This window comes from Scomber scombrus, chromosome 6 (assembly GCF_963691925.1).
Source record: "Scomber scombrus chromosome 6, fScoSco1.1, whole genome shotgun sequence".
Classification (NCBI taxonomy): Eukaryota; Metazoa; Chordata; class Actinopteri; order Scombriformes; family Scombridae; genus Scomber; species Scomber scombrus.
Genome location: NC_084975.1, coordinates 29,076,304 through 29,097,155, shown reverse-complemented (window position 1 = coordinate 29,097,155; position 20,852 = coordinate 29,076,304). Strand labels below are relative to the sequence as shown.

At 38.7% G+C, this 20,852-nt stretch overlaps 1 protein-coding gene across 1 annotated transcript; it reads right to left on the bottom strand.

Moving 5' to 3' along the window:
- Nucleotides 1-6,174: 6,174 nt before the first annotated feature.
- Nucleotides 6,175-20,465, bottom strand: pnp6 (purine nucleoside phosphorylase 6). The gene is made up of 6 exons (XM_062421582.1): nt 20,422-20,465; nt 11,461-11,624; nt 11,266-11,369; nt 7,731-7,906; nt 7,328-7,518; nt 6,175-6,371 (listed from the first exon to the last, which is right to left on the bottom strand). Exons 1-6 carry the CDS (start codon nt 20,463-20,465, stop codon nt 6,175-6,177), a joined length of 876 nt encoding a protein of 291 aa, XP_062277566.1.
- Between the last annotated feature and the right edge of the window lie 387 nt (nt 20,466-20,852).

The window sequence follows — 20,852 nt, the reverse complement described above, 5'->3', positions numbered from 1 at the left end:
GCAGTCAAAGCCACAGATCCTATTAAGAGAATGAGGATCACATTTAATGCACAAGGTGATAATATTCAGGATAAAGTAATAAGACTGTAATGAGAATGAGGGCAAGTATCCCTAGAAGCATTTTCCAGCTGTTGGATGAAATCTGCGAAAAGACAGCGTTTCACATGTGAGGAATGTTAATATTTTTAATTGACTCACATAGCCCCATAGATAGATTTCAGTAGACTCTTCCTTTAACATATATTTTGGTATCTCATACCAGGAAAAGCAGAGGTGTAATAAATACCCTAACATTTACTATCAGTTCCATTTGAGTGTCCCAGTAAGTCATGCCAGTATAAAGCAGCATGCACAAAACCAGGGTCCTACATCTTGGGCATGCACTCATCATTAATTCATGCTGTTAAGTAAACCTGTGTATTTCCTGCTATATGCCAGTCAAGAGTTGAAAATATGTCAAATGGGTGCTATGCAATCAACTGTGGCAGTATCTCAGTGTAAAAACCTAAAAGTTAAATTTAAAGAATTACACCTTTAACCTGCTCTAAATTTTTTTATTCTTTTTTGCCACTTTTTGGCAAACAGTTCACATCCAGCACATACAAATCATCATTAGTATTCAAGTCAGGTGTTTTTGGCCCCCTGATACAGGCTAAATATATGCACTCTCTTTTTAGCTTTGATTTGGACCACCAAATAAAAACTGCTGCCTGCTGCAAAGTTGCAAGCCACAGTATCAAAACCATGAGCTTCAGGGTGCTAAAGAGCTTAGCAACACTGAGAAGAGCTGCAGTATTGTTATTTCATTCATTTGTTGTATTCTAATTTGTATTATAGTAACTTTAATAAATAAATTAGGGGCTTATTAGATTTTTTTTCTCATGTCTGCGTTAAGTATGGAACTGCTAGCGTAGCTCGCTCTAAAGCTCCAAAGAAAATCACCAACTATAAATCTCAAGTTTTATCTTGTTTGTTTAATCAGTACTCAGACAGAAATTGTAACGAGGACAAAACATTGGTTTTAGGGGGAGTTATGTGGTGTTATTATTTCTGTTGGTGTCTCACTTGTGTGCAGTTTCTCCAGCGACAGCACAGGCCACCATACGGAGCACCGTTTTAGTGGAGATGGTGGTACCATGCCTGGCTCAATAGTACAATAGTACACAATAGTGATGCTGATGTTTTTTAATTTTGAGCAGAGCCAGTCTATATGCTACTTACTGCTAAACAACTAACCACTCCAACTAATGTATTCTACTCACTCTCAAAAAGAAAGTGAGTAAGTGTATTTAACAAAATGCAGTATTATAAATCAAGACATTACTTGAAAGCTGATGGAGACTCTAAATGTGAGCAATTATAAAAAGATAGTCCTGATAAAATGAGCGGCATCATGCTGCCATCTAGATGGATTGTTGAACTTGACCTGTCACATCTTCGCTGAGATGGAGCAGTATTTTTCCAGATCCACCTTGCGTGCTGGTACAGTGCTGACACGCTGCTGGCAGCCGACTCCTTCTGGAGGCAGCGTGTGAAAGTCAACAGAGACATTCCGTCACTGACACTATTTCTTAGTCTTGTAAAAGTCACATCAGTGAAAGAAGCACTGCTGTCTCAGAGGCAGCTCAGGTACATGACAATATATGTGTGTATATGTGTGTGTGTGTGTGTGTGTGTGTGTGTGTGTGTGTGTGTGTGTGTCTGTGTGTGTGTGTGTGTGTGTGTGTGTGTGTGTGTGTGTGTGTGTGTGTGTGTGTGTGTGTGTGTGTGTGTGTGTGTGTGTGTGTGTGTGTGTGTGTTAGACAGAAAGACTGAGTGTGTGACGGTGTGTGACAGTGTTTAAGAGTGTAAACTCAGCAGAGCTGTCTCACTCTATTTCCTTTGCTTCTCTTTTCACCCAATAATAATCAATAGTGGGCCCTGGTCTCAGTTGGCACGGTGCCAATCGATATCAACATTACTTTACAGATGAGGCCTGTCACCAGCCTGCGGGGACTGCCGAGTCAGACACACTTGGTTCTCCTCTCTTACTCTCTTGAGTAATTCCTATCGTCTGTCTTTGTCTGTGCGTCCTGTCTTCCACTTCCCTTCATTCAAAGCAGAGGGGCAGCTATTTGCATGTCACATGAATATCTTTGTAGATGTCTCACTTTTAACAGTGACGTAGAGTTGAAGTCATCTGTGTGAATGTGTGTAAATACAGTCCAGCCCAGTATAAGAGCTGTGTTTGTGTTGTGGGGCTGCCTGCTTCATTTGTATTAATATTTCAACTCCACAGCGGGCTGCACCTCTACAAGCTGTATGCAAATGAATTATGTAACAGAAAGGAGGCTGGCACGGAACAGCCATTTCCACTTCATCTCAATCTCACAGCTTCTTCATCTGTCTGAGGTGTGTGTGTGTGTGAATGCGTGTGTTTGTTGTGAGGGATTGAAGGAGAGGAACTGGAGATAGAGAAAGTGTGGAGGTGTTGCTGAGGTGTGTGTGTGTGTGTGTGTGTGTGAGGGAGGTGTCTCCCTGCTTTTCAAAATATCCAGGAGAAGAAGTATTCAGATCCTTTACTTAAGTAAAAGTAAAAATAATACTCCATTACAAATAAAGGTCCTGCATTAAAAATCCTGTAGTAAAAGTGCATAAGTATGAGCAGCAAAATGTAGTTAAAGTATTATTATTATATATTATGTCCATAAGCTATTCATACAGAAGCATCAGTGTTAGAGCAGCATGTTACTGTTTTAGCTGCTGGAGGTGGAGCTAATTTCAACTACTTTAACCCATCCATGTCACTCTCCTCTCTAGTCACTCTTTCTCCCTCCTCTCTCTCCTCTGAAAGAGATGGTCATTGCTGGTATCAGACTTACACCCCGAACATTACCCCACCCTTTGTCTCTTCCTTTTATGAAATCAAATTGGAGCCTTTTAATAATATCTTATACTGCACTGTAATTTTTATTCTTCTGTTTTATGTCATGTTTTATTTAAAGCTTATTTTTATTTCCAATTTAACACTTTTTGATTGGATTTGTCTTTTTATTTGACCTTGTGTTTCTTTTACAGTCTGCCTTGATGCCTTTTTATGTTTAATGTGAAGCACTTTGAATTGCCTTGCCAGTTAGGTAGTTTAGTCCAGTAGTTCCCAACATAGAGGTCAGGCCCCTCCAAAGGGTTACCAGATAAACCTGAGGGGTTGTGAGATGATTAGAGGGAGAGAAAAGAAAACAACAAAGTTCTGATATAGTTTTCTTTACTTTTTCTCTAATATTGGATCATTTGAACATTTATTGAAATGAAACCATGTGAGAAGTTTAGAGGGAAACGTCACTATTTGGTGGAGCTGTTAACAACTCATAGACATCTGGAATGTTAAAGGTTGTAAACCTCTGGTTTCATCTTTAACATTAGGTTGTATTTTAGTATCGTGTCAAATCTTCATCTGAAAAGTAACTAAAGCTGTCAAATAAATGCAGTGGAGTAGAAAGTTCAATATTTTCTTCTGAGATGTAGTGGAGTGGAAGTTTAAAAAAAGTTTAAAATGTAAATGCTCAAGTACAATTACCTCAACATTGTGTTTAAGTAGTAGAGTACTTGCCCGTGTCTTTGTCTGTGCTGTTTTAAATTGTCCTCTGTATATGTCCTGTCTTTTTACTGTCTATGTGTAACATAGACGTCCTCTCCTGCTACTGCAGAACAAATCTACCTACAGGTATAAATAAAGGCACTTTGACCTTGACCTTAAGTACGTGAGTAAATGAACTTAGTTACTTTCTACCATTGCAAATATACCCCTGTTCACTGATTAATGTTTTGCCTTGAAACAAACCACACACACACTTAAATCATGCAATCATCCATGACAGAAAATAACAGCGTCCAAATGTCAAAGGCAAGTTTTTATTTGACAGCAGCAACATTTGGTGTGAAAATTGATTGTTTCAAGTTAATAGAGACATTACAAGTTTGTTGTATAAGCGATATAGATTCTAACCTGAGACTTGGATACAGTAAATATTATGAAGCATACAGTACATATAATTTATTTATCTCTTGTTGTATAACAAACACAGAAACAAGGAAGACTTAACAAATCAGACAACAGAAGACTAACGATGGAACAAAATGCTAAATTTAGAGTTATACCCATACAGGAAAATAGCAAATATGACAGTAATATATGAATCCTCAAGGCTTTTCTGGAGATAATATGCTTTAGTAAGAAGTATATACTGTAGGATAATATAGTATACAAGTATATGTATGGGGAAACCCTAGATTTTACATTTTGAGGATGGCAGGTTTCGATCTGAGTGGAATTCCCCTTTAAGACTTCCATTAGCATCTTGATGTTATGTCTGATACAAATAGTCAAAGAGGTGGACTGCTGATCTAGGATTTCTCTGGCCTTTCCAGGTCTAATAAATAAAACGGTCAAGAGAACCTGGCAGGAGGTTCCAGATCGGCACAGAGAAGATTGAAAACTGCAGGCCTAGGTATTATAGCCCTTCATGATATTACAGTGTTGTGGTCTTGTGTGTGCAAATAACTTTGATCCGAATGCCATCTACCACAGAAAACCCCTCATACATCACTACTGTCTGAGCAGATTAGCCATTGACTTTAGGTATTTCTTTAAGATTACACTATGCATGATTGTAATTCATCAGATTGTGCTTGCAATATCATTTTCTCATATCCTTTTATCAATAAACACATTATATAGTAAAACAAGTGATTTGCCTACTTCAAAAATAAACTCTGATTTAGATATAGAGGAATGTAAATATATTCAATTTCAAATTTAATAAAATACATATTTACGGTGCATCAATAATAACAAGAAATCACAAAATAACGAAATATAGGTGCCAATTGGTCCCAGTGATCCTTTTTGATCACAGGAATTATTCCATATTCTCTCTAATTAGCAGCTATTATAATGTGGATTCACTTCTAAGACATGGATTAACCCTGCTTGAATAGGAATGGACTGTCTCCTTAAGCCCTACACTAACATGTCAAGATCAACCCATAAATGCAACATCTTCTGAATACACCTTGTATAAATTGTTCTCTCTGAAGGCAAATAAAATATACAGTAAAGAATGTATTCATGTGACAGATTACGGTATAAAGAATGGAGGGTATCAATCTACAAGCAGCAGGCTGAGCTGTATGATTGTAAGAAATTATATGTAAACCTTTATGATAGACAATCATCTAAAGATGAGGTAAAAAAACCCAAAAAATAACTCTAAACATGACGCTGTTGTCTCATTATATCTTAACATGTGTTCATAACACTGTTTTATATTCATAATATTGCTTACACAGACTCAAATACATGGTCAGCAGCCTTCAGAGAAGTCCTAGTCTTTTTATATGCTGCCACTCCAGTCCTAACAGGATGTGCAGGGAAACCCCCAACAACCCCGCAGCACAAATGCAGGATAGTGATACACACTGGTGGGGGTTGTCAAATGAACATCGCTGTATTCCTATTACATTTATTGATCCATCATCTGAGGCACATGAGAGAACGGCCATTTGGAATAAGGGAATACGATTCTGTGATTATAAGTTATTATCTTAACCACTGTAATATTCTTGATCTGGACTCAAACAGACACACAATAAAAAAAAACAAATTCTACTTTCATCACATTTCCTTAGCAGGGTTTCCAGATCTTGTGATTCACACGAGCCACTTGTTTAAAATGTTTAAAGGGGTCTGGTAGCCCCCTTCCTCAACATGATTTACCCATTATCTTTACCTGACTCAAAGTATTGGACAGTGCTATGCCAAAAAGTGGTCAAACTCAAAACAAATAAAACAAAACTAGTGCCTTCTATTAAACATTTTACATGTATGACTAACTGGCTAATGGTTGGTCTTTCACTTAAAGTTACCCTTATACCAAATTTAGTTAGCTGGCAGAAAACTCACAACACTAAACTGCCACCATTTTTTTTTGTCAGCTCGACAAGCATCCCTGGATGGAGGCTGAATTTCTTAGTTTGTGAAAGTCCTGCTGTGAGAGCACTGAACAGCAAACTAGCCACATAAATCATCGACATTCATTAAAAGCTGTGGACATTCCTCTAAGTGCCATTTTGACAATCACAAACATACCATAATTATCATTTCACCAGTTACTACTTAGATTTTGGATGAAGGTACTAGATCTTAGTGATGAGGTTACTGACGAGCTTCTGGAGGTCCTGGGTTCGGCGCTGGGTGGTCTTCAGCACCTCCTCGTGGTTTGCTTTCTCATTGCTGTCATAATCTGTCACGACCTTGTTGGTGATAAGCGACAGACCCAAGACACGCAGGCCACAGTGACGAGCCACCACCACCTCTGGGACTGTGCTCATACCTAGACAGAGGGAAGAGGTCTGTTTCAGGTGCACTGGCATGACTTTGCTACATGAGGATATTTGAGGTACTGTATGACCTGAGGCTTGAGCACATATGCAGATGACATTCCGTTATATACATTTATGCATATAAAACATTCCTGTGATTTATAATTAGACTTCCATCAAGTTGGGAGACTTGCAAGAGAGATTATAAAAGAATGGTCAAGATTGAAGCAACAAAAGCCTACATATCCTGACTTTTAGTCTATGGTATGGATAAAGGACCCAAAAGGCTGGATCCTACATTTCCCATGATGCAACTGGACAGCAACTTTTGTTAGAACATCATATGCCCATGTCTTTCAAATGGTATGCTGCCAATTTACAATGGTGGCTTTCTGTTATAAATTACCAATCTATGTAAGCCAAATGATGACATCATCAGGGTTATCTCAGTTATTCTTCTTTCTTTGTTTTTAAATGTCTCTGCATTGTCCACTGCATTGTTGCTATCAGTCACCATGTTGAGACTGATAGTTATATTTCCACAATTTTAATGTTGTAACATCTCCATTTTAATTAGTGACAGTGACTAAGTCATTGACATGTTACTCTTCTCCTGTGGTTCAACATATGTAAATGTCAGAAGTATAGGCTAAATGTAGTTTATAGTTTCACTTTCGAGCTGTTTTGTGAACAAATGTGTATACAGAGAAATATAAGCACATTGCAGCTGCATATTTTATCATTTTTGTTGTTGTTGTCAGACAGGAAGAACCTGGTCTTTAATTAATAGGGCTGCATTAGTTGCAGTTGTATTCAAAGGTAGTTGTAATCAAAGGCACACCGAAGTCTGTATGCATGCGAACATGGCCAATAAGCAGCACACTCTCTGTTGTAGGCATACTGTTTAGAGAGTTCCCCCCACCACCCCATTATCTCTTTAATACAGCATGAGGGGAGCTGTACTAACCCACAGCATCTGCCCCCAGCTTCTGCAGGACTTTGCACTCTGCAATGGTCTCATATGTCGGTCCAGCCAGCATGCAGTAAACTCCTTCCTGCAAGAAACTGTCGCAGCTCTGCTCCTTTGCTATTTGCTTGGCCAGAGCCCTCAGGTCACGATCGTATGCATCTGACATGCAAGGAAAACGCACTCCAAACCTGAAGAGAAATTAAATGAATGAATGAGCAAGAGCAACAGCAAGAGTTTATAAAACACAGATGTTGTCAGCATGCAAGTTTCACATTTGTTTTTTTGTATGTTTCAAATGAGAAATGAGAGGGATTGTATATAATCCAACATGCATAACCAAGTTAACATAGTTCATTTTTAGTGACTGTATTTTGGTTGCATGCATGTGTTCATGGTGTACCTGTCATCATTGTGCCCACAGAGCGGGTTCTGCCCTGCGAAGCCCGGCATGTTGATGTGATCCTTAATGAGCATGATGTCACCCACTTTGTAGCTGCCACTGAGACCCCCGGCCGCATTTGTCACAATCAGAGTCTCCACGCCAAGCAGGTAAAAGACTCGCACTGGGTATGTCACCTGGAGCAACAAATATGATATGTGTCAGAATTATACTGCCTGTTGTTCTTTTATTGCTTTGCTATAAACCTGATAATTATGGTGACATTTACGAGACTGGTGCCTGCTGGGAACAACAGAAAGAAACACATCATATGAGAAGCCAGTATTTTATAGAGGCCAGTTTATGCATGTGCTGATGTCGATTGACTCTAGGATTTTCATTACTGTAGGTTGATGTTGAAATGTGATTGAACAATCTATGCTTCTGCAATAACCTTTATAGGGCAGCTGATGGCCTGGAAATGACTTGCTAGATTTCACAGCAGTCATATACGGAAATTGCCTTTTCTATTTCACGTTTCTCTACAGCTTGAATTGCCTGCGAAAGCGTTTTGCTGGTTAGTACAAAAATTATTTCAAGAACCCTGGTTTTGTGATAAGGTCAGTGCTGTCATTTTGGAGCCTGTTTGGTGTAAGTTTTGCACATTATTTGGTGTCCCCAGTAGTAAGTGGTCTTGTTAGGGAGGGACATGTAAGCATAGTAAGCTGTGAGAAGTGTCAGTAGTTAAATTGTAGCAACGAGCTGTTAATGGTGACTTGACTTTATTAAATGATTTGCCAAAAGGCCCTTGGATGGAAAAAAAGATACATTTCTGTGCTAATCTAGTTTTCAGTGGTTAAATATTATTTATGTCACCTGCCGAAGGAACTAAATGACACACAGACACAGACAGAACTTCAAAAGCCAGGCTAGCGGCTGTGTGTGCTATGCTTTGGAGTAAATGCTAACATGCTCACAATCACAATGCTAACATCTACATATTTAGCAGGTGTAATGTTTACCATTTTAACTCTCTCAGTTTAGAAAGTTCCTAATATTTTCTAATTAGCACTGACCACAAGGTACAGTTGAAGCTGATTTGTTTGTCATTAGTTTTGCAGTCATAAAGCAAAGTGTTAGACAAACACATCATTTTTGGCCTAATGATGGCAATAGATGAAGGGAAGGGATCACCAACATTATTGTCATGGCAATCCAATAGGTTTTGATATATTTTCAATCTGGACCGTAGTGGACGTAGACCAACCAACCAACCGACTGACATTGCCATCCATAGAGGCTATATACTGAGAGTGTGGCTAATAAAAATTGATTCTCATGTCATCTTAGCTTGCCAAGAAGGCCTAAGGATCATAACACTGGACAAAGTCTAACACAACTTCCCAGAAAAGCGTAATCGCATATTTGTGATACACATGGTCTAGTGAAAATTGACCTCAGTTAGCTCAGTCAAATCTTTTGTCTTTTTTTTCTCCGTTCAGCTCAGTTTAATGTATGTAGATGATTCAACTTGAGGCATTTAATATAGTATGTTTACTGTCTAAAGTCCTAACAGGACAGATCATAATGCCCTGACTTTCTCTTACTGCAATTATGAAAGTGGATTTTATGATTTCATGGGTTTTATATGGGTAATTTGATGTGAAGATGGCACATCACAACTGGTAATAAAATAAAGTCAGAATACAACAGGCCAAAGGTCAGTCCCAGGATGACACAATTTTTTACTGTCATCAAGTCATCCAGCTAATCAGTCCACACAAACACTGAATTGTTAGCCAGAGCTGTGTGCTATATAATGGCATATCAAGCTCTGGTCAAAAGCCAACAGAAGACACTGAGTTTACATAACATAATATGATGACATTTCAAATCATTCAGTCATTAAAATCGTGTCCTTAGTCTATCAGACTATATAACAAAGTTCAATGTGAGCCTTTGAGATTAAAGGTATTCAGTTTTCAAAGCAAAAATCATCCATCTTAAAGCCAATTTCATGTCACTGGTTTTGGGACTCTGCGTTTTGTTTTTCTTGTAACTAGTGCAGTGCCCGTGCAAAATCAGTTTTTGCGTGTCTTTACTACAAAGTTGCCTGGGCTATTCGAAGTGTTTTCAGTTTCATCCATTTTTTTGAGGGTCTGAAGTGTATTTCACATTGTAGCTGCCAAAGCTCCGCTGCCTTATACCCTCTCTAACTCTAGTCCTGCGCTGTGCTCAGTGTGCTGTGTGAGAGGGGAGTGGCCAGCGGCTAGAGCGGCAACAGCAAATGTCTGCTTCTTTTACCGATATATTTGTCTATATCTTTTACATTCCTTATCCAAACTTGGCACTGCATATACTCATGCCCATAGCAAGACACCTGTCACGTTTGAAATCAATCAGATGAATGGCTCGAGAGATATGTGAATAACAGACAGACAGACAGACATTCCTGTCATTTATAGATAGATGCATTTTTGGTTGCTTGATCCTTAACGTAATTGTGTTTGCTCCGTGTTTTCCTTGTGTATTTCTTCCTCCCTTGTTCATGTGCTCCTCCACACACCTGCCATACATCAAGTTCATTAGCTCTGCCTTGCCCTCATTGTTTTGTCCCCTGCCTTCACACCTGTCACGTATCAGTCTTCTCAGCCATGCCCTGTCACCAGTGTCTTCCCAGCCAATCACTCCCAGCCCCTGTCTTGTCACCTGTTCCCTATTCCCTCGTTAGCTCTGTTAGTCTTTTTAAAGTCTTGGTTTTCTAGTCAGTCTTTGTTGGGCCCTTTGTCTTGATTGGTGTAGATTTGTTAGTTTTTGTCAGACTTGTTTCGTCAAGTCTGCTTGGTTCGGTCCTGCTCGGTGCTCTTTTGGTTTTTGTTACACATTCTAAGGAAATAAACATTTTTCTGCAGCCCTGCATTTGGGTCCACCTGCTCTGCTTTTTGTGACATATTAAATATAGGTGTTTATTACAAATACTGTATCTTTAATGATCTCTCAGTCAGTTTCCTACTGGAACTTAAAATAGTAGAGTTGTAGCACAAAATGGATTATGTGTCCAGAGACTCCCTCTGTGACAAGAACCACAATTAGGTTGCACATACAGAGACTGAATATTTTTCTCGATGTAATTGACAAAGTCAGAGTTTAAACAGCCTGCTTTAGTTCAGTTACGCTGTATAGTGCATCATTCACATCAGCAAGGTGTCTAAAGGCAAAAGCAAGATGGTGTGTAATAGAAATTGAGACAACAATCTACTCACAAGGCAATTTATAGTGACAAATGGATATGTCTGCACCTTTGCACCATCCATTGTTTTAGATCAATCAAATTTAATCTGATAAAACGTAATTCCAGCATAACAAATAGGAAGGTAAACAAGTCTAATAGACTATTAACAATATAACGCCAAAGCTGAACACACTATAGTTTTCATTACAAAACCGGTTAATTGTTGATGTTCACAGCTCACCTATAACAATAACTATCTGATAACCTGACTAGTGAAAAAGTACAATAAGCAGTAGTACATATACTTAACATGGTGTAGCTTACCGTGTGTATGTTATAGCCCTCGTAGAAGTGGAATCGCCCCTGCATGCAGACACACTCACGACCCCCCAGCTTCCCAAACACCAGCTGACCAGCATGGCCCTGCACTGTTCATACAGAGTCCAAACACTTGCAATAAGTATTTTTACAGTTTCAGCAGTGTTTTGTGATTAAATGCAATTGACCGAAACAGCCTACCAGTGCTAGTGGGGAAACGTGGGATGTCCTTATAAGGGAACATTTCTTTGTTTTTCAGCAGATCAGCCAGTCCACCCAGGCCTGAACCACAAATGATGGCCACTTTAGGACGCTGCTTTGTGTTGGCCAGCAGGTAGTCTGCTGTCTCCTTGTAATCTTCATACCTGTATCTGAAAGCAATGGATGCCAAAGATTAGTAATCCATAGAACAGACAGTGATACATCAGATGCTGCATGACTTGATGATAATTACCATCATAATTCTCATCTTCATTATCGCTAAGGAATAAACATCATAATTCGTAATTATCCGTTTCACTTGTAGAGTTAAGGGTTATGTCTGTCTGTAAACAAAATCTAATGTGAAGGGAACATACAACACTGTCTCTTTCAGCAATAGAACTAAGGCAGACAAAATGAATGGAATATGTATTAATTACATAGCATTTAGCGTGTTAGGTAAACATAGCAGTTAGCAATTAGCTCAAAGTGACGCAAGCAGGTATAATTTTTACCACGTTCACCATCATAGTTTGTTAGTATGCTAAAATTTGGTCAACCCAACTAATGTGAAGGAAAAATACAACATTGTCTCTTTCAGTAACAGAAGATAGAAAAAATGAATGAAATGTGTATTAATATCATTTAGTGTGTTAGCTAAACATATCAGTTAGCATTTAGCTCAAAGTGACGTAAGCAGGTATCATTTTTACCACATTCATCATCTTAGTTTACTTTGTTAGCATGCTAACATTTGCTAAGTAGACCTAAACTGAAAGTACAGCTGAGGCTTATTATGGGTATATGAGTAGTTTTGCAGGTATTTGGTCATTAACCAAAGTATTTGACAGATTGAAATTTTGATGCGATGGTGGTGTTATATGAAAATGAATCACAAAATTGCCTACAGTTCTTTTTGAGGGGGAAAATGAATGCATGTACCAAATGTAACAAGCCCACTTTGCTTTCCCCAGAGCCATGCCAGCATTAGCATTTAGTATGACTAAAAACCAACACATACACAAAACAGTGTATTACATTAAGAACATCCGTAAACATAACGCCTAAATGAGTTTTGCAGTAGAACAGGTTTATCTGACCTCTGGGTGACTAGAAAGAGAGAAACACTGAGTGTCTGAACTGTTTTTTCTTGTTGGTTCAGATTTTGTTCTCACATAGTTTGACATTGATTGTGGATAAAATGACAGTACAACCACTCATTCTGGGATATTTAACTGCGGATGATGGCTAATCAACTTTCTGAACATCAAGCCAAATAATTGCTGAATGTCATGATAACATCATCCAACAATCTTCAACCAGTTCTGTTAAATACCAGTTCAAAGATCAGCTTGAGGTGGGAACATTCTGAAGTGCAGGAATAAAAGCACATGGAAAGAAACCTTGTATAATTTAATTTGATAAATTATAGATTGTAAAACACACTTATGGGTCTTTACTTTGCCAAAATGTAACAGCCAAATTATGATTCAGGGATGTTGATTTGATTGGGGATGCCTAGAGGTACTACATTATACAAAGTCTGGTTATAAATCTGGTTGTAAAGCTGTAATCTTGCTCTTGTTCCCTCTATGCCTCAAGCTTTGTTATAATAACACAATGACACTTCAGGCAGCAGTCTTTGCCAGACAGATCTCCAGCAGGAGACAGCCTGGTGATTTTGAGCCCATTTTAGAGCTGCCATCTAAAGAGGACTGCTACATCAGACTAGCCTTGGGTGTTCAATCTTCCTACATTTGTTTTTCTTCTAACTCAGAAAGGAGTTGGTTATACAGTGTTTTATTAACAGAAGGTATGTTGGTACTTGGGACAGGCTGAACTTGTCTGAATAATGCTCCAACCAAACATGTCAGTAGTTTATAATGACTGTAAAGAATAATTAATTAATATTTTAAAAAGGATAATGTCTGTTTTTTCTGTAAACTTTGAAAGATGTATCTTAATATCCTTAAAGTAATCCATCTATTCTACAGTACTCCCAATTTCAACACAATTGTTTGGATGTAATTAGCAGCCTGTCATTTGCAGAAGTTGCCCTTCACATAAATCTTCAGGTGGTAATGGCAGCGTTAGTCACAAGCAGACACTCCCTCAAAGAGACATAGTTTTACTGATGTACCCTCTGGTGGGTTTTGATAGTGCTTGACTCATAAAACACATTCATTGTATAGTTGCAGGCAGAAAGCATGTGGGGAATGTAAGAAACGTGTTTGTTTAAAGTCAATGATCCAAAGACCCAAGAAACTGAAACATAAGAAACTGAACAAACATGGAGACAGTATCAGCAGTGGAGACAGTATCAGCAGCGGTGCGTGCTATATCTCCCAGCAATTAAAACAAGATTGCAGAAGTAAACCGATGACAAATCATGTGACTGTCATCCTGCTCTGGTGTTTATATTGATATAGTAAATAGATATAGACTGCTGAATTAACCATTAGCCAACTAGAGCAATCTGAGCAGTCTGACAGTAAACAACTTGAAAAAGTGGTTAAACAGTGGACATTTTGACAGTGACCAAACCTACAACAATATCTTAACACCCATTTTTACAGATTAAGAAATGAGGATTGAAATCTACAGTATAATGAGATTTAAAGGAGAATACCATCATGCTATTTCTGTCTCAATGACAATTGACATCACACTTTGTTGTTAATGTTTAACACTGTTTGTACAAAACTGATGGTGCTGGTACTAATTATTTAGCCTGTTGCATTTTACCTGCATATTAAATGCTATTGTGCACTTAACTACAGTATTCTGTAAATATGTATATGGAATTTACAAGTAATGAAATGAATAGGCCTCATAAACCTGTGCTTAGCTACAGTACATGATAAGGACCGACAGGTATTGATATAGGGCTGCATGATATGGACAAATTATCGTACCTCGATATTGAAGCCAAATATCTCGATATCAATACGATATACGATATGACTATGATTTCCCACTTGTTTGAAATTTAAAGTGTAGCAACAGTGAAAATTAAGCATTCTTAAACAAAACAGCATAATAATACTAAATGGACATAGTGCAGTTACTCAAGAAAAATAGTTTATCAATCACCACAGACCAATAACTGTCTTATATAGCATTGAAATAAATACATAGAACCACTGAGACAATCTGACACTGTTTGAGTTTTTATGATGTTAGTAACTCCTTTAAATAAAAAAGTACAAGCCTTTCAGCCCATGGTTTTTCCTGAATATGTTTTTTTAATGTTTTTTCTGGAGTCCCTAAAGTTCAAAAATAAAACTGAAACCATTTCTGAGCATTTATACCTCTGACCGCCGCCACAGTCACACAGAAAGCAGTATGCCTCATTATTGCCAATGCAAGCGTTTCCATTTTGTGGGGGAGTTTTTTCCTGTTATGATCTTTTCCTCTGTCAGTTAGGACCACTCAAAACGTCACTGGGTGGGAATCCCCCCTGATGACATGTTTCCCTGGGGGAAATCCCAGGCCCCCACCTGTGTGTAAAATAATGTTAACTAGTCTGAGGCACTAATTTAGCAGTTTCTGTGTCGCCATGATAGAGGAGGATCTCTTTTACTTATGTGTCTGTCACACTGAAATATCATGGCTCAATGTATTATCTTCTTAACTGACACACTCTTTTGATGTTGGTAATTATTGTCACTTTCATGCGAAGAAAATCAAGTCTCATGATTGACTGTTTCATTTCTCATTTTTGACGGCTGGGCAACTGACGATTCTCCACTGGGCGAGCACTGTCCATTTTCCACCAAGTGATCCATTTATCCCACACTAACCTCAGTGCATTGTGACTGCTAACCAATGGTGAATTGCCCAGCCATCAAAAAATGAGAAATGAAACAGTCAATCATGAGACTTGATTTTCTTTGCACTAAAGCGACAATAATATCCAAAACATCAAGAGATTGTGTCTACTTCTGTGGAGCACCCATCACGGAAGGCCCCTTTTTTGATCAAGGGCCCCTAGGCACTTGCCCAGATTGCCCTTATGGTAAATCTGGGCCAGATTTCAGTATATATTTTTTGTTTTTATCTGTATAAGAACTTTGTAGCTATCCATGTTAATAAAGGTGCTATACAAATAGAGATTATTATTAGTAGTAGTATTGTTATTGTTGTTGTTGTTGTTATTATTATTATTATTATTATTTTATTTTTTTTATCATCATTAAAACTGAGATAATTAGCTTCATATCAATTTTAAACAATCCTCTTTTTACCTATTAACCAACAGGTATTAGGTAGTAAAGACAAATAACTAAAGTTAGGTTGCCATGCCTAAGGAAACACACCATGTACTGTGTTATGTAACCGCTAATGAAGAGGTTTAAGCAGCTGCCAGCTGACGGCGGAGCTGTCCGTGGTGCTGCCGGCCGGTACATTGTATTCAGAGACTAGACCTAGAGCCCAGGGGTGAGGGGTGGAGGGGTTGCCTCCAGCCTGTCTCACAGAGTTGGCAGACATAACACACAGTGCTCGTCCCCTTAAATACAAGCGCGTGTAATCACCCCGGGCTGCTGCTAAGCTCAGAAGCTATCTGTGAGGCAGAGACACAGCACTAGCCTGTTGAGCCAGCCGGTGTTACGTCGAAGTCCGTTCCCCTCTCATTATTATCTCTGCTGTAAGAATGGTGAAGTGTAGCAGAGATAACGGTTTGGGGTTAAGGTCAATTTAGGGTCAGATGAAGCACCTGGTTGAGGCTGGGTTGCAGGTACAGGTGAGGGGAGACACATACTGTATGAACGGGGGAACAGACTTCAACACAACACCCGGCAAAGCCATAATAATAACAGGAAGTCCACTTCATCATATGGGCAGCCTTTATGTATAAGACACGAAAGGCTAACTAACACCTGTCAGAGTGAGAGGTGGCCTATCATCCTAGGAGGGACCCCCACATCCGCTTTGACTTCAGACTTCAGGCTCACTGATTATACAGGCTTGATATCCCCGTTAATATAATTAGGCTACAGGATAGCATTTACAACCGTGAGAGGGCTCATGTCCCTTCGGTTGCAGCAGCATCCAGCCTCATCGCTCTTACCTGCACGGACTGGAGGAGGTGGACTCCGCTTCCATGTCTGATGATAAGCGGGGATCGATCTGCCGAAAAAGACGCTGTTTGTGTCGGTTGTGACGGACGTCTTCCTCCCCCCCACAGTGATGAATTTACGGTATAGTTGAGCGGCTTGATGGAGAGATCTGCTGCGGCGGACGGTGCGGCGGAGGTCATGCTACGCGGTGACGTCACGGTGTATAGTCCGAAAGGGGGCGGGGCCTGCGTGGATCGCCCGGTCCCTTTGAAGAAGACTAAATCCGATTTTCTACCAGGCTGGGCAGCTCACTGATCCGTTCACTGATAGAGACAGGGCTGGGAACAGAGGGAGAAACAATGAGAGGGCAACAGAGGGAAAGAGAAACAGAAAGATGGGAAGAATAGTAAGATAAGCAACAACCATAGTTTTTGATGAACAGTTGGGGGTGACATATCAGAGTTTGACTGAACACCACATATTCAGGGAATAGGTGGCTAAAGCATAGCAAGTCTCTCTCTCTCTCTCTCTCTCTCTCTCTCTCTCTCTCTCTCTCTCTCTCTCTCTCTCTCTCTCTCTCTCTCTCTCTCTCTCTCTCTCTCTCTGTCTCACACACATCGGCTGCACAACAATTAAAAGTGCTGACTGAACAAACACTACTACCGAAAGCTATAAACTGACTATAAGACTATAAGAAAATCATATGATGGCTCTAATAACACATGATCCAGTCAACTATAGGTCTACTAATGAGCACACTGTGTAATGAAACTATAACTTTTTTTTTATCATTCAAATGATTGTGAGGTGAATGAGTCTGGCCTATCTAAGGTTCGAGGGCATTGAGGTCATGTACTCAGTATTTTTCTTAGACTAGTCTATAGAGCGTTTAGTACCCTGGGGGGATTTTACAATACAAAAACCAACACCTTGTGTCTATTTTACAAACAGTTTCTAGTATTTTAAATATAAAATAAATAAATAATAGGTCAGTTTTCTTAGAATGTTGTTCTGGTATTGACTTTCTAAATGGCAAATGTGTGAAAAAACAATTTACAGGAAGCAGAACTGAAAGTACTTTATTCCTAGAACTTTACTACTGCTATTTTATTATTTTGTGGTGGTGCAGGCTTGGCAGGCTCACTTAGTAATAGTTGACTAAACAGGAACATAAAACAAAACAAGTATTTCTGCTCTGAACATTTAATTTTCTTTGTGTAGATTTGGTGGTGATGACTATATGTAACCATTTGTAGTCCCTATATATTTTATCAGTGGTTTCTTAGGGGCCCTTTTTAGAAGTTTCAGTGGCCCAACATTATGTGGTGGGAAAGTTTCTCTGTGCATATGTTAATTCTGAGTTTAAGGTGAAAGTGAGCATCATAACTAGCAAATCCTGGCACAGTATGCAGCTTACACACACACACACACACACACACACACACACACACACACACACACACACACACACACACACACACACACACACACACACACACACACACACACACACACACACACACACACACACAGCGAGAGAGAGAGAGAGAGGAAATTGACTTTTCATTGCAGTATAAGAAACATCTTTAATCGAGCATTTAAACTTTTAAAGTGAACAATACAGTCACTGATCACTTCATTAGGTAAACCTGTGCAATCTAATTCAATCCGATACAAAAGCTCTGCTATAAATATTCAAATTTTTTCAAGTTTATACATTTTCAGTTTTTGTTGATATTGTAAAGAAGGTGATAATTCTACTTAATGTTTCTTATTAAGGTCATACTAAGTGGTGGTGGCATACTGAGGTGCATTATATTGAATGGTGTTCCTAATATTTTGTCCCTCTCATGTATGTTAATGGAGTGGACAAAATATTAGGAACACCATTCAATATAATGCACCCTACTACATCACCATCTCCCACTATGACCTCAATAATAAACATAAAGTCAAATGATTACCTTACTGAAAATGTTAACAAAAACTGAAAATGTATAAACTTCATAAATATAGAATTTAAAGCAGAGCTGTTGTATTGGATTGCATTAGATTGCACAGGTGTACCTAATAAAGAGGCCATTGAATATATTTACATATCCATAGATTCTGGATTTTTCCATGGGGGTGTGGGTGGGTGGGGGGGTTGAGAGAAGGAATTTAAAGAATGTCTAACTAGGCAATTGAAGTTTTTGTCACAAAAACATATCAGACACAAAAATATTATTCAAAATATATTATACATTGTTATTATATTTTTTTGTGTTTTAAGACCCGATATGGGGTTCAAAAAAATCATTTGGTTAAAATGACATATACTCCATTAGTTTTGATTCCAAAAAAGCCCTGTAGTGTCAAAGTCTGCACTTGCTGTACATTATTCTGTAAAGTAATGGCCAAACATTATAAATGAGATTTTGAGTGAAGGGGGACTTTAAATTTCACTACTATTTCAATCACACATTTCCAGCATTAGGGCAGAATGATGAGAAGCTTTACATATAGTACAGACAATACTGCAAATCTCAGTTAGGAGGCCTCTGTGAAAATATACTCATCAGTGGTGATTAAGGGTCAGAATATCACTTCTTAAGGGGATAAAAAAAGATTAGTAACCCCTGTACAAAATTGGTTTAAATATCTATGTCATGAACACAGTCAGTCAAGAGGGATAAATAAGTGGATTTGTAAAGTTGTATTAGAAATTCCTACCCTGTCATCATGCTCACTGGGCTTTCAAATCCCTTTTGTAGCTCCACTTGCCCTTATAATGACCCTCTTCAACACACACACACCAAAACCAACACTAATTGAAGACAGTGTGGTCATAGGACGATTAGGTCGACTTACGACCAGCTAACTGGGGACAGCTTGGCCAATTGGGGACATGGCTTTAAGAAAAAAGCTGATTTTTGGGTCAGTGTTTAAGGTTAGGGCAAGGCTCCGAGAACTGAACATTGATCTCTGTAATGTCCCCAAAGGTGACCATGATCTGATGCATGTGTGTCTGTGTGTGTGTGAGTTGGGTGGAAAATGTGCATTTGATACATATAAGTAAATTTAGGACACTTTTTTGACAAAGTAATGTTTGAGGGTTTGTATTGTGGGCTATTATTCAAAACGTATTTCTTCAGCTGTGTTAATGGATTCATTATCTCAGCAGACAGTAACTGTGCCGTAGCTTCCATCTCACTATTTTCTTTAAAAAAGAAAAAGATCAAGACAAACTGTTTTATTTCACCTGAAGGTGTTTAACAAGTGTTTAACAGGTGTTTTTTTCTCTTTCTGGTACAGTTCAATACACTTAAGCAGTTGCTGCTTATTTGACATTGTAACTGCTGATCCAGCTTTTGGTTGTATCTGTAACTGACATCTTTTATCTGCTCATCAAATGACCTCGCAGGAACATTAACTGCAATTGTTCCTTTATTGCTCCTGTTTTATGGCTGTTCTTTTTTGATTTAGTAGGATTTAGATACCTGTTTATGTTCATACTGATCGTTAGAAGATGCCTTCATGATGATGAGACAGAAGTCGAAATTCACAAGCTTCCGTCTGTGCAAAAATGTATTTAAAAGTTGATCTGAAGCTAATATGAAACTTCAGCTGCCCAAATGAATCAAATTAAGTAGATATCTTTTAATGTTAGTCTTTTTAGCGCCAGTGTCCCTCTTTTGTAGTTAGTATAGACGATTTCCACCACAACTAAACAGGGAAACACTGGCTGAGGAAATACAAAGACTTTGATGCTATAAAGACGGTAAATGTTGCAGACATCCACTTGATATGACTAACTCAGACTGCCTCATATAAGTTTCACATCAACTTTTAAATGCATGTTTGCACTAAATGACTATGTGGACACACTGTAGGGTCAAGGTCAAGGTAACTTTATTAATACGAATAACCGAATGTAGATTTGGTTTCAGTTTCAGGAGAGGGCATCTCAACATACAAACAGATACATACATACAAACTTCAGTGACAGCAGACAGTTAAAACACCACGAAGACAGACATGGGCAGGTGCTCGCAAGGCTAACTGATCAGAATTAGAAAAGTAAAACAAGATTAAAAAAGACCACTAAAAAGGACCACTAAAATGCCAGTATAAAAACCTGTTAGGAGCATGATTCAAGGGACACGGATGATAAATAAATCAATTAATTAAAGTCAGGTCAAGCAGAGGTGGACTCCCTGTGATCATGTACTCCTACACTTTCTCTACCATGGGGTCTTGAAATGGTCCACTGCTGGTGTGTGGAGAAGGGAACACATTCACTCTATCTGATGTGATTATTTTCCTTCAGCTGTTGGGAGTGATGGCTCTATA

Excerpts from the sequence above, each read along its gene's own strand:
- pnp6 (XM_062421582.1), bottom strand. The coding sequence starts at position 20,465 with ATGCCCTCTCCTGAAACTGAAACCAAATCTACATTCGGTTATTC. Across the intron at positions 11,625-20,421 it reads AAATCTACATTCGGTTATTC|GTATGAAGATTACAAGGAGA; the intron begins GTATTAATAAAG and ends TTTCAGATACAG. Across the intron at positions 7,907-11,265 it reads AGGGCTATAACATACACACG|GTGACATACCCAGTGCGAGT; the intron begins GTAAGCTACACC and ends TTGTTGCTCCAG.